The sequence below is a fragment of the Ascaphus truei genome, chromosome 8, assembly GCF_040206685.1.
Source record: "Ascaphus truei isolate aAscTru1 chromosome 8, aAscTru1.hap1, whole genome shotgun sequence".
NCBI lineage: Eukaryota > Metazoa > Chordata > Amphibia > Anura > Ascaphidae > Ascaphus > Ascaphus truei.
This window is the reverse complement of record NC_134490.1, coordinates 102,781,463-102,795,864: the sequence shown is the minus strand read 5'-3', so window position 1 is coordinate 102,795,864 and position 14,402 is coordinate 102,781,463. Positions and strand designations below refer to the sequence as shown.

The following is a 14,402-nucleotide window of genomic DNA, read 5'->3' as shown; positions in this document are numbered from 1 at the left end:
CTACAAAAAAAACAAAAGAAAAGAAGTGCCAGCTCCATAGCATAATACTGTAAAGGGAAATTTTATTATAAATGGAGTAGTCTTTAAGAACGGTACTCACATAGAGGGTAAAAAACACATTCAGTTGAGACAATCTGTAAAACGCTGACGTGTGGGTTGGCGGACACTGTGTTAATAACACTAAGACCACATAAATGACAGACCTTTTTTTCAATGCTGGCAGTGAATAAGTTATACACCGCACTTGTCCGCATGTACTCAGGACTTGCAGGTTCCACGTCTGTAACTCCGCCCCAAACGCTGCATCACTACGTCAGTGACGTCACCACGTCCGACGTGTTTCGTCACCGCTGTGAGTTTCTCAAGGATAGATTAGGAGAGAGCTGTACTGTGTATATATAGGATGCAAAGTAGCCGCACCCTTGCATAAACAGCTGACCCCAATCAATATGGTAGGTGTACTAATAAATGTCCTTAACTGCAGAGTTGAATGAAGTAAGGGCATATAATAAAAAACAGATTGTGAGATGAAAACAGTTATAACATACTAATAACCCGCTATAAAACAGCTCAAGCACAAAAAAGTTTAAAATGTTATAATACAAAATAATATAAAGTATATCATAGATCCAAATAACCTATAAACACATGGTGGAATCAACAGCATATATGGATGTATAGATAAAAATGGATTAAAAACCTAAAAGAGCAAAAATAATATATAGAGGGGTAATAGGCAGGTGGAAATAGAACTGAAATAAATAAATACTGCCAGCATGAGAGAGGATGCCAAGAAAGAGCAGTGGAAATGAACTAGCAAACTAACTTGGGCCTTTGAACAAAAGGAATCTAATAGTGAACCTAAGGTCAGCAACATGAAAAAGGAAAAGAAAAAAGCAGCAAAGAGAGCTCTGAACTACACTAGGATGCTTATATCTATGCACTCATTTAATCCAAGTGGTGCCAGAGTACCCAAACAATATATCCAGTAAGACTCACGGATGCACAATGTTTTGAACCTATCACCAGCTAATTTGGAACTAGATTCAATACCTGATATCTTGAGGCTACTGGGATCTTTAGAGTGCATCAGTGAGAAATGTCGAGGGACACAATGTGTAGTAACCCCTTTAATAATCGGCCGTCGATGCTCCAAAAATCTTGTGCATAAAGATCTTTTAGTGCGTCCAATGGATTGCACATTACATGAACAGTACATGGCGTATATTACATACGGAGTCAGACAATCAATATGACTTTTGATGGAATAAACAGATCCGTTAGAGAGGGATGAAAAGGACTTGCTGATGCATGTGTGTTTACACATAATACATCTGGACCTACCGCATTTAAAGTTTTCACAGGGAGATGTGCTGTTCTTCTCACATGTGGAATCTTTAAGTCTACTAGGAGCTATTTGATTTTTGACATTCGTAGCTCTGTCTAAAACAACAGGAGCCCTAGTGGTGAGATATTTACACAGATGGGGAACACATAACAACACTTTCCAATGTCGATTTAGTATGTCACTGATGCTACTAGAATACCCATTATACTACTTAGTAATGAACTTAACTCCATAATTATTGGTTTTATTGTAAACCTTCCTAACATTCAAATAGTTATTCTTGGTTTTGGTCAAAAGTTCAGTTCTATCCACGGCCCAAACTTTTTTATATGACTTTTGGATCATATCATAATTATATCCCTTCCTAGCAAATTGGGACATCAATCTACGAGATTGTTCTTCATAGATAGAATCAGAAGAGCAGTTATGTCTGAGCCTATTGAATTGGCTCAGAGGGATATTCTGTAGCCATTTGGGGTGGTGGCTACTATCAGCCTGTAGATACCCATTTACTGCTACTTTTTTTTAAATGAACTTTCGTTTGAATGTTATTATCGATGTCCACAAATAATGCCTAAAAAAATTATTTTACAGGGATGACTATTGTGACAAACGGCTTACTCCGTGGCTCCGCCATCTGTCCGGAACTGTTAGAACACCGTCTTTTAGGGTAGGTTAAATGACGAGGCGTAACGTGCTGTTCCTTTAAACAGGCTATTGCCTGGTTTATTCAGTCCCAGGCACTGAGACTGCCACACAGAATTCAAAATAATACATAAGCAAACAAAAACCCTGCTCGTCTGAGCAATAACTTAACTAAGGTTTTCCCTGACTGGGGTTGGGCTGGCTTATCCAGTTCCAACAACAAAAATAAGGAACTTTGCAGTTTTAGACAAAAGGAACAGAATGATTTAACCTGTTTGGTGAGAGGCATTTCCCCTCTCTGCTTCCAGCAGCCTTCCTGCCTCCAGGCTCTTGGGGAGAGGGGAGAGGAACCAGGAAATCAGCCTTCAATACCTGATCTCTAACTAGCAGGACAGGTGACAGAAATCAGGCAGCAGACAAACTCTGGTCTGGATCCCTCACCCCTCAGTTCCAGCACTTGCCAAACTGTGGGATGGAGTGCATGCATTCTGAGGCTGCACTTTCCAGCCTAAACAGGATAGAAACTGTACAGTATCCTGGGAGCCCTATACATGGAATTTATCACCATACCCTGGTTTCTGTCACATATCCTCCCCCCCCCAGCTCAGACCTCGAGGGATGAGCGACCATGGATATTAAGGAGTGCATCCCTGACAACCCGTCAGCATTGCCATGTTTGTGCCCTGACCTGTGTTCCACAGAAATTTTAAAGGGTTGTAGGCTTCGGAACTACCTGGTCACTCTAGCATTCTTCTCTCTGTTTTGAGACATTCAGGTGAGGGGTGCATGATCTGTGACCAACCGGAATTTTCTCCCCAACAGATAGTATTTGAGCGTCTCTACAGCCCACTTTATTGCGAGACATTCTTTCTCGACTATGGAGTAATTTTTCTCCTGGGGATTTAGTTTCCTACTTAAATAAAGGATGGGGTGCTCCTCACCTTGAGACTCCTGGGAGAGTACAGCCCCCAGCCCTACCTCAGATGCGTCGGTTTGGACTAAAAACTCTTTAGAGAAGTCAGGTGTGACCAACACTGGTTGGGCACAGAGAGCTTCTTTCAGGCTTCTAAAGGCCTGTTCGGTTTCTGGGGACCACTTTACCATTAGCGGCCCTCTTGCTTTTGTGAGGTTGGTTAGTGGGGTTGCCTTAGTTGCAAAATTGGGAATAAACCTTCTATAGTAACCAATTAATCCCAAAAAGGTCCTTACTTGTTTTTTTGTAACTGGCCTTGGCCAATTTTGTATCGCCTCTACTTTGAGTGTTTGGGGTTTGAGTAAACCTCTGCCAATAGAATACCCCAGATACTTGGCCTCCTCCAGACCAATAGTGCATTTAGCGGGGTTAGCAGTTAGTCCAGCAGACCGAACTGCGTCAAGCACAGCTTGGACCTTTGGAAGGTGGGATTGTCAATCTTCACTATGGATTACCACATCATCCAGGTAAGCGGCAGCATACCGAGCATGTGGTTTTAAAATTTTATCCATCATTCTTTGGAATGTGGCGGGAGCTCCATGTAAGCCAAAAGGCAGCACCCTATACTGAAAGAGGCCGTCTGGGGTTGAGAAGGCTGTCTTTTCTTTTGCCCTTTCTGTGAGGGGAACCTGCCAGTACCCTTTTGTTAGGTCTAGGGTCGTGAGATATCGGGCTTTGCCCAGTCTCTCTACCAGTTCATCAACCCTGGGCATAGGATAAGTATCAAATTTTGACACCGCGTTTAGTTTCCGGTAGTCATTGCAAAACCTTGTTGTACTGTCTGGTTTTGGGACTAAAACTATAGGGCTGTTCCACCAACTTTGGGATTCCTCAATTACGCCTAGTTTTAGCATTTTTTTAACCTTCTTGATTCTGTTCTCTCAACATCAAATCGTCCAACAGTGATGAAAAAACCGTACGCGTTTCGTGCGCTTGCGCACACTTCCTCAGGGGATATATCAGAGAGCTGATCCTTTGGAGCTGAATCAAGAAGAACCTCGGCTTGAAAATCCCACCTACCTGTGACGGAGCATCCGGTATCTAGTATCCGGTCACGTCACTTCCGGTTTCAAGGAGCACGGTGTTTAGAGGAAAGTTGCGGTCACTTCAATTTCTCAGCCCAGGGAGGACAGATGACATCGGTCTATACGGCCTCACTGCTTGTGTTCTAGAGCCGTTCTATGAGTAGCTTTCTAGTTTTACGCTATCGGACTGGCTCCATCAGTGTCTCATCGTTCCACAGTTTATTATTTTATAGTTGTATTAAACAATTTTTATTTTCAGCTTTGCGTTTGTGTGTCTTGTCTGTGCTGGTTTGTGAGTCTTATTCTGTTAAGATTTTTTGTTAGCTGTGTTGCACTAAATTCTGTGTTCTTTTCATTTCATGTTCCCCAATTTACGGAGGAATCTACATCAATACAACCCTTGATTACAAGTTGTCATCATTGGGACTTGAACTATTTAATCTGGATATCCAGGACTAACTCCTAATTGGACTAATTAGGCGCCGGTATCTCTTTTCTTTTGTTTCTGTTTTTTTCTGATTGTACTATCAGTGTCCCACCAGGCTGCCTCAGACCCCATGGGGGTTGCTCTTATTTAGAGTGTACAGACTATCACTTCATCTTAGCGCTATTCTACATCACCCTTTTTTTTGTCTGATATGAACTATGCCTATCTTCCATTATTTGGAGTATTATTTCAAAATCTCTCTTGTTGTCTAGATATTCTTACTTTTTTTGCCAGGGGGGGATGCCTTTTTTAGTTGCTGACAAGCCAAGGTTAATTTTTTGTTGTGCTTCCATATAATCTTTATTTAATTGTTTATTCCTTCTTGCCTGATATGGTATCAAAGTGCCTCTTACTACTGCTTTTGCTGTTTCGCAAAATAATACCGGATCCTCGTTGTGCCCTTTATGCTATGCAACTTTGAGATATGTTCCTTCATATCCGACATGGCTGCCTTCAGTTGCTGTGATTGTAATTGAAAGATGGGTTCCAGCGATTCTTTTACTGCTTTTATCACATTGGGGGCTTTGGGACTTACTTGTTTGTCTGTTGAGATTATATCCGCCATGCTTGCCTCTCCCTTTCTTTTGTCAGCTCGTGTGTTTTTGTGCGGCATTTTTTGCGCTGGAAAGGATTGGCATTTTTCCATTCAAAGGGTATTGTTAGGTGCGGGGAGTCATCCGACAACTTTTCTCACCATTTGATTTTTATATTTGCCGATTTGGGGATCTTCTAATCGGCGAAGTTCAGACCAGCTCAGGAGCTCATGTGAAGTGGGACCTAGTCCTGCTGCACCATACCCGAAGTCTCCCTCCCTTGTAAATTTAAAGTCTAGCAAATCGCCATCATTTAATTGTAGACTTATTTTCGTGTAAATCCTTAATTACTATAGTAAGCTCACATCTCAATAAGGATTATTATATATTTACCTAATTTTGCTGCTGCAAACCCCTGACGTAGCCACAACGGCATGGGGCCTCTGGAGTGCCACACCCCATCGCATAGTGACTACATCATGTGGCACCCAAAGAGTTCATATGAATAAAGCCGTGGATCAAATTGAGTCTGAGGTTTCAAGAGGGCACACAATGTTTAGAAGGGGTGAGTTAAGCAGTTCTTTTCCGCTGACAATAAATTGCTATGTTAACCATGTTTGCGTTTGTATATAAATCAAAATGTAATCAATAGTCATTAAGCCTTTCGCCTGTCAATTTGATATATTGTGTGCTGCCAGTTACAACCATTCACAGTAACACCCCTCTTAAAATGTTGCAATGAGATTCTGTGTATGGTCTGGAACTGGGATAACTCACTGGTGCAATATTCCTATATTTTGCCAAGTCTTTTGATACTGTTGATCATGTTATCTTGTTAAACAAGCTTCAGTGCTCTGGAATAGGGTAATATGCTTTAAACTGGTGTAGCCGAGTCCCCTCTTACCTCCGGTGCCGGGGAGGGGGATGGCTGCGGTGTATAGGAGCGGCGGAGCTCCGCGGCATACCCGGCAAGTGGAGGCCGCCATCTTGTCGTTTGCGCATGCGCAATTGCAGCCGTGCGCATGCGCAGAAAGGCGAGGAGTTGCGGCGGCCATTTTTTGTTCGCGCATGCACAGTGGAGTTTTTGCGCATGCGCAGTCCTCAGAGTTGCGGCGGCCATTTTAGGAGAGGCTTCGTAAGGGACGACTACATGTCCCAGGAGCCTGAGGGACATGCAGGTAGAATGTTGACACAGGCTGTTACAGGCAGCTACAGGCAGTTGCTAGAGTGCGGGAGTTACTGGCAGTTGGAAGAAGGGGAGAACCGTTGAGGTAGTGTCCAGGGAGCAGTGCTCCCCTGGACTAGGGCTAGGTTTGTCACTTAGGTCCCAGCGAGGTCCTAAGTCCACTTTTAGATTATGGCTACTATAAGGAAGACCCCAGACAGGGACGCTACACTTTAGCCTTATAGTGTCAGGTGTAGCATCAGCGGAGACGCCACGCGGTGAGCTGCGTTCTGGGATCAGACCACAGGCAACTCTAGACATTAAGGGACACCCTACAGCTGGAGCTCCCTCTAGAGGTGGACGCCTATGCGGACCAGAAAGAAAGGATTCAGCAGACGTCGTGGGATCAGACGAATCCTTTTTGCTCATTCAGCGGCACCTGGGTACAGGAGTGCCCAGGGAGGTAAAGTACACCAATGGTCCACAGGGGTAGCGCTACTCCTTACACTTGGGTGGGACTGATTCTCATTGGGGGAGGACACCAGGTGTATTGGTGCCACACACCCTATTTACTTTGGGGGACACCCACCCTGTGTTGTTATTATTGTTATTGGGATGTTAAATATATGTGTTAGAATAGATACTTAGTCATACCAGTGTGTGTATCTTTATTCATTGACTACATTGGTTCCTGAGAGGGGTTATCCTGCAGCGCTGGGATCCCTCCCAGGTGGAGGCGCTGCATACCGATATAACACTATCACCGCAGGCTCCCAGTGGTGGAGGATTAGGCCTCCTGTACACTAAACAGGTAATCAGCACGCATAGTTCCTCCTTAGTCACGGGGGAAAGGGGGCTACACTGGTTTCACTCATACCTATCTGGAAGATCCCAATTTGCGTCGTTCTTGGGTTTTAACTCCAACCCCTCGGATTACAGGTGTGGGGTCCCACAAGGATCTGTTCTGGGGCCCCTACTCTTTTCAGTCTTCATTAATAATCTATCTGCAGCTTGTAAGGCAGCTTCAATGCACATGTATGTAAATGACACAATCTATATGCACACAGCCGTAGTCTCAATGACCTTGGACACATACTTCAATTTAAATTTTCAAGACTTGAATACTGGATTTCCCAAAACAAACTGTTTTTAAACACAGACAAAACTGTAACAATGGTCTTTGAGAGTAAAGCTACATTTCTAAATCTACCAACCCTATCACCGTTCTAGCTCCTGTCACTAGTTTTAAGTACAGGTATCTGGGAATTTGGCTTGACTCCCATTTAACATTCATGTGTGCATATTGATACTCTAACATCCAGAACCTATGCCAAACTAGGTATGCTTTTATAGGAACAAATCCTCCCTAAGCTCGCTGGTCAGAAAGCGCATTGAACAACAGATGCCAATGGCAATTATAGACTATTAGGATATAGTATATGGTACAGCACCCCAAACTCACATTAGCAAAGTAGACACTCTCTACAACTCAATATGCTGCATTGTACTGCAATGTAATTACAACACACCTCACTGCAAAATGCTACAAGAGCTAGGAAAAAAGAACCAAGGTTCAAATACCAGTGCTCTAAAGTTCACAAGTGGTGTCAAAAAAATCTTCATTCATATGTAAAACATGTCAATAGTATTTGTCATGACTTTGTAGTTGTCTTTTCCGGATCAGCATTGATGAGTTAATTTATGAAGAGTTAATAATACTCCCAGATGAGAGGTGGATCTAAATAAATGGACCAAAAGTTGATGTCCAAAAATGCCACAAAAATAGCATCTCCGGACCCCTTCACGTAATTAAAGATGGCACCTCATGGAGTTAGACTTGAAGAATCTATAATTAGGTCTTAAAAATCAAACATAAAGACCATATAATCATATTCAACTACTCACAACCATGCTGGTTGATGTCCGGAGGTAGCGTGCTCCCTGCTTGCAGTTGAATACCGGACGTGGACTCTCATGGGGTAAGACAAAGCGGTGCACTGCTATTGTTTAAAAATAAAGACTGGATCGCTCGTAAAAATAAAATCAATTTAGTTGGCTAATCACAACATCATAAAAGAAGAAAAAAAAAGGAAGGACAGGCAGAGAGAACCTCTGACGCATTTCACACGTAGAAGCACTCCAAGAACTAGATTGGCTAGCCCTTGAGTCCAGACACAAAGTACATTTTTCCTGTCTTGCCTTCAGGTACTTTCTGGGCAAGCTACCCACCTATCTGAACAAGTTCCTTACCCCTATAACACCCAGCACTTAGAAACTTAGATCTGACTCCAAATGACTATTCACGGTCCCAAGGTTCAACAAGGAATCTGGTCGCTCCTCCTCTTATAGTGCACCTCACGACTGGAACAACCTACCAGAGACTCTCAAAACCGCCTTCAGTATAAGTTATTTCAAGACTTCAGCTGTCTCACATTTTAATCTTGTCTGTAACTGGTACATACGGCCATAATCATATGTTATTTCTAACTGTCCTGAAGTGTCTGTACTTTGTTCATTTAATGTAACCATGTATTTGTCCTCATAACTGTATGCACAGCATGCTTGAAAACGAGAGGTAACCCTTAATGCGTAATTTCCTGATAAAATATTTTTATAAATAAAAATAATTGTGACTTAATGATAGACTCTGACCAATATTAATCACACTTTAATCTGGTCTGTAACTGTTTCATACGCTCATAATATATATTTTCTTTAACTGTGCATGCAATGTCTTGTATATAAATGTATACCTTGTTCATTTATGTAACTGTATTTGTAACCATGTATTATTTGTTTTACTCTGTGCCCAGGACATACTTGAAAACGAGAGGTAACTCTCAATGTATTACTTCCTGGTAAAATATTTTATAAATAAATAAATAAATAAATAATATGCCGGACTCCCTTGTGTTTAATACTTCCTATACACTTTAATTGGTTCTTGTACAAGCAATTTTTGTGCACTGCGTTCAGTGTTGCAGTAATTATTTATATTTTTACTACCAGAAATACTTTATTTGCCAAGCCTTGAGATGGGCAGTATTGAATTTGGCTTTCCCTTTTGGTTTTCCAACAAGCACAACATATTACTTTATCAACATGAGTTTTTGATTAGAAGTCAAGGTAAATGGGCGGAGCTATAATGTGCGCAACGTTATTTGATGAGAAAGAAATACAGTAATGATGCTGGGGAATACATCTGATGTGCATTAATTCAATTGTTTTTTTGTTTTTTTTTACTTGAAACTTACATCTCCAAATGGTTTGCCAGTATATGGAATGGGTCATTTCCTACAATGTTTCTTTGCCCTCTGTTTATTGTGGATATGTAACCCCTTCTGTAAAAGAGAAGTTTCTCCAGCACAAGGATTACGTTGAACAACTTCAATTCTATTCTATTACTTGTATAATGCTGCTGCTTCAGGATTACTTCTTGTTTACCCTTTAACTGCTGGCCTGGACCTGTGCTGCATTGGTGAGATGTGTGTTGCAGGATCCTTCAACAACCTAGAGATTCAAATAGAGCTGGGTTGTAAAGCAGTTCTATCATTTTAACTGTTAAATAGGTTAATACATGTATATATTTATTGATTAAATGTGTCCCCAAACTCTTAACCCATAGCACAAAAAAAACCCATACAGAGTATATAATATTTACTGTTATTCACGACTGTTGGAAGGATGGGTTTCTTTATATTAATAATCAGGGCTGAGTTTTATATACAGTTATAAGAGAATTCACATTCCCAGGAGTGCACTAATTTAATTAACCCAGTCACTTTCAGTCAGAACCCATTGTGTTTTATTTAGGAAGGCTTTCACAGCATAGTATTGTGATAGTACTGATAGGGGCACTATCGTACGGAAACTGCTATTGACTTCATTGTCAGTCGCAGTTTAATGAATAACCCACCCTGTGAGAACATAAGCACATTGCAATATTTCTACCTGTGGTTACAAATATGCTTCCTTCTCTTTAGGTGTACGTGGAATTTGATGACCTGGAATGGGATAAACGAGAGTGGGTGAAAGTATATGAAGATTTTACAGCCTTTTTTATTGAGTTCCAGCTGATCTGGGCTAAGAGAAAGGACCCAGGCCCGTCTCAGGGATCAAAGTTCAAACAAGTTCAGTGGCCCGCATTGGTAAGAATTGTTTTTATCATTAAACATTTTACATCGTTATATAGCAGGCAGACATTATTTTAACTAACGTGTATCCCGTATTTAGAGAAAAAAAAATGTGAACTTGCTTGAAAATGAGTATGACGCTTTGTGTAATGATACTGAATATTTATTTTCGTCTGTAGTCTCTAAATGCTCTCCTTTTGTAGATCAACTAGATCTTGGCTCCACAGACCATTTTCTTGCCTGGAATATTGTTTTGGTTGCTACTAATACATAGTAACAAACAACAAGTCTTATTGCTGTAGCAGTTTGGGGTTGTGGGAGACGGTGGCGGTTGGGTGACCAGATTTCCAAAAGTAAAATCCAAGACACATTAAAAATTATTTCTAAAACAAATGACACAACTTAAAGATAAATATTATAGTATTTGTCTAACAGCGCCCCCAATTATGCTGCATTATTGATTTATGTATCCTTCTCCCTCTTCTCTCTCTCCCTTCCCCTACATTCTTCTCTTATCCCCTCTCTTCTCCATCTCCCCTTTTCCTCTATCTTCTGCCCTCTCCATCCATTTCCCCATCTCTTCCCCTCCTCCCATCTCCCCCTCCCTCTTCTCCCATCTCCCCTCCCTCTTCTCCCATCTCCCCCTCCCTCTTCTCCCATCTCCCCCTCCCTCTTCTCCCATCTCCCCCTCCCTCTTCTCCCATCTCCCCCTCCCTCTTCTCCCATCTCCCCCTCCCTCTTCTCCCTTCTCCCCCTGCCTCTTCTCCCATCTCCCCCTCCCTCTTCTCCCATCTCCCCTGCCTCTTCTCCCATCTCCCCCTCCTCCCATCTCCCCCTCCCTCTTATCCCATTTCCCCCTCCCTCTTATCCCATCTCCCCCTCCCCTCTCTCTTATCCCATCTCCCTTCCCCTTTGTCTTTCCCTGTCTCTTCTCTCCCCCCACCCCCATACACACACACACACTAACACACACACACACACACACACACACACACTAACAAACACACACACACACACACACACACACACACACACACACACACACACACACACACACACACACACACACACACACACACACACACTAACACACACACTAACACGCACACACTAACACACACACTAACACACACACACACACACACACACACACACACACACACACACACACACACACACACACACACACACAGTCCCAGGGTATTATGCAGCTTCTGTTATATTTAGATTAGAAAGTGCAGCCACAGTGTAAATGTGATCCATCCCACGGCTTCACATTTGCTGATGCTGGTGGGAGATCCAGACCAGAGTTCACAGGTGCTCTAATTCCTCTCACCTGCCCTGCTAATTGGGGGAACAAGCACTTAAGCAGTTTTATTTGCTGCCTCACTCTCCCTCCTAGAGCCTGGGCCTGCAGCCCGCAGACAGGGGAGGGCCCAACCCTGCAAAGTAACATAAACCTTCATTCTTGTGCTTATTTGAATCTTATAATGAACGCAGTGTATTTTTGTGTAGTTGGAAAGCGGATAAGCCGCCCAACCCTAGAAAGGGAAGTTCATGTGTCTGTAAGCGCTCAGAAGAGGAGGGTTTCATTTGTTGTTTGATTTAAAATGTTGCAGTCCCCTGATGGGACTAATAAAGCAGGCAGAAGCCTGAATAATACAATATTGTGCTACGTGTTATCTATTTGTTTAACTTAAAAGATAGTATCATAAAAAGCTCGCACAGACGACAGAGCAGCGTGAGGAAGCCGTCACGACACTTACACTTATACACACACTTTTACCCACACACACTCTTCTCCCTCTACTCGCCCTCTCCCCCCACATGTGCGCACACACACACTTACCCAAATGCACACTTACATGCACACATATGTAACCCTGTGTAGTTTTGGGGTTATAGTTCTTTCTCCTCCTGTGCAATAATCCCTGGTAAGGGCAGGTTTGCCAAGGAGTAATCATGGGGTTTCCCCCCACAACCATGTGCTGTGTAGTATTCAGTGAAGATAGTGTCATCAGGCTCTGTGTCCAATTGCAGTGACTCATGGGTGGTGCCTATTGGAGCTATTTAGTGCACAGCACTTCCTGTATATAGCTGTGTGCCTCACCACCTATGAGTGAGGCTAGTCTGTCCCAGCAAACTGCCAGGGCTCTGGCAGGTTTTTGTGGCCCTCCCTCAGGGGAGCTGTGTAGGAGACTATTCCCCTTACTCCATCAGGGAGTAAGGGAAGAGCTAGACCTGCTTTCAGCGCTCTTGCCTGGGAGTGTAAGGTCAGGGACTTCCTTTGGGTTGGCAACCTACAATAAGAAGCGGCTGAAGACCGGCTGCAATGATGGGCAATCTGCTATTGTCTGACGAAATAAAGTATGCGGTTGTCAAAGAACCCTTCTTGCCTGAGCTTGGAGTCATTCAGGGAGAAGATGCACATAGAGGTTCTCTTTCAGAGACTCCTCCCTACAACACTGGGGGTCTGGAAGAGATGGAGGCGCTGTACCAAGAGTGAGTATGACTCAGCAATACCTGGAGAGCCAGTCCTGATGACATTCCCCATAACATTGCGGGAGACTCAGGAGTCCTGTAAGCCAGCAGGTGCACCACACTACACCACATGTAACATGGGTCAGTTTCCACAGGTTAGGGTCAATATGAGATTGGGTGGGTGAAACACAGTTACACATACATACACATGCACACACACTCATACCCACACACCCCACCATCTCTCCTCTCTTTCTTCTCTTTACCTTGTCTCTTTTCTCCCCTGTCTACCCCCCCCTACACCCACACACTTACCAACCCAAACACACTTACCCACATACCCACACACTTTGTCAGTGACAGCACAGCAACCAGGAAGAGTAGAGCTGCGTGAAAAACACAGCCCCACCTAATGGCCGGAGGAACGATTACGCGCAGCACAGACCCTGCCCCTCTCTGCTGAAACCGGAACATTAGAGACATTGGGGCCTATTAACAAAGCAATGATAAAATCAGTGCATTGCCGAACGACTTTGCATTGTTTTATCGCGCACTAAAGCATGGTGAAAATGGTATTCACAAAGAAAAAATTCAATTTTTTTAAAGTTTGATTTTAAAAACTGCACCTTTGAACGACTTGTTTTTTTTTCTAAGTGCAATCCCTCTACCCCCAATAAACATTAAATTACCTACTACCTACCAATACACAACTCACCCACCCCCGGTACAACAAACTCCTCCCTCCTAACACATACAGTTGTAACGGCTGGACCCCCCTTGTCTGACCCACCCAATCTCACATTGGCCCGTGTGGTCTAACCGGTCCCCATTACAAGGTCGTGTGTGGTGGTGCACCTGCAAGTAACAGGACTCCTGAGTCTCCCGCTTGGTGTTATAGAGGATATCATCAGGACAGGTAGCTGAGGTAGTGGTTACGAGTCCAACTTACTTCATGTGCAGCGCCTCCACCTCATCAGGATCTATGCTTCCGCAGGGAGATGGTCCTGGTGAGGAACTCCTTCTCGGTGGTGACTGCCACTGTTGAGTAATCTCACACTCACACAGTGGGGGTTTCTTTGAACATGGCATCTTTATTGTGGATTGGGATGTAGCAGACTGCCCCATGCAGCTGCCGGCTCTAGCCGCACATCTCTCCGTGCTGTCCCTTTGCCAGGTACGCCCTCCCGTATTGAAGTGGGATTCCCTTTCTCCTAGGGAGATCACCACTGCGCCAGGTCCCTGGACACAGTGTGGCTTAGACAGACTTGATTGGTCACTCTGCTACCTCTAGTTACAGCACTAGGGTCACAAAAGTATTCCTCCAATCCCTTATGTAGGAGCATACATTTTACCAGCTGCTTCACACAACTGCTGGCTAACACTTACTAACTGACAGTGCTGTGCCCTTTATACCTCAGGGGGCAGGCGCATCTCTGATGTCACTATCCAGGGACTCAGAGCATACAGCCACTCCCTTCCTTACACAGGCACCACACCATGGTGTGAGGGAAAACCTCCATAACTACTGTTGGCAGGCCTGTACTTACCAGGGCTTACTGCCAACAGGGAAGATGTACGCAATCATTATTATGCATGGCTACACAGTACTGCC

General features: G+C 43.5%; 1 protein-coding gene and 1 long non-coding RNA gene across 2 annotated transcripts in view; one reads left to right on the top strand and one right to left on the bottom strand.

Annotated features, from left to right (window-relative positions):
* The window catches only part of JMJD1C (jumonji domain containing 1C), a 1,023,975-nt gene that overhangs the window by 694,436 nt on the left and 315,137 nt on the right, over nucleotides 1–14,402 (top strand). Inside the window, exon 2 of the mRNA XM_075612982.1 lies at nucleotides 10,160–10,324. Coding sequence (XP_075469097.1) covers nucleotides 10,160–10,324 — 165 coding nt within the window. The remainder of the gene's footprint in view (nucleotides 1–10,159; nucleotides 10,325–14,402) is intronic.
* The window catches only part of LOC142502129 (uncharacterized), a 77,068-nt gene continuing 72,137 nt past the window's right edge, over nucleotides 9,472–14,402 (bottom strand). Inside the window, exons 2-3 of the long non-coding RNA XR_012803649.1 lie at nucleotides 10,128–10,180; nucleotides 9,472–9,686 (exon numbers count right to left, since the gene is read on the bottom strand). This is a non-coding gene — a long non-coding RNA (uncharacterized LOC142502129). The remainder of the gene's footprint in view (nucleotides 9,687–10,127; nucleotides 10,181–14,402) is intronic.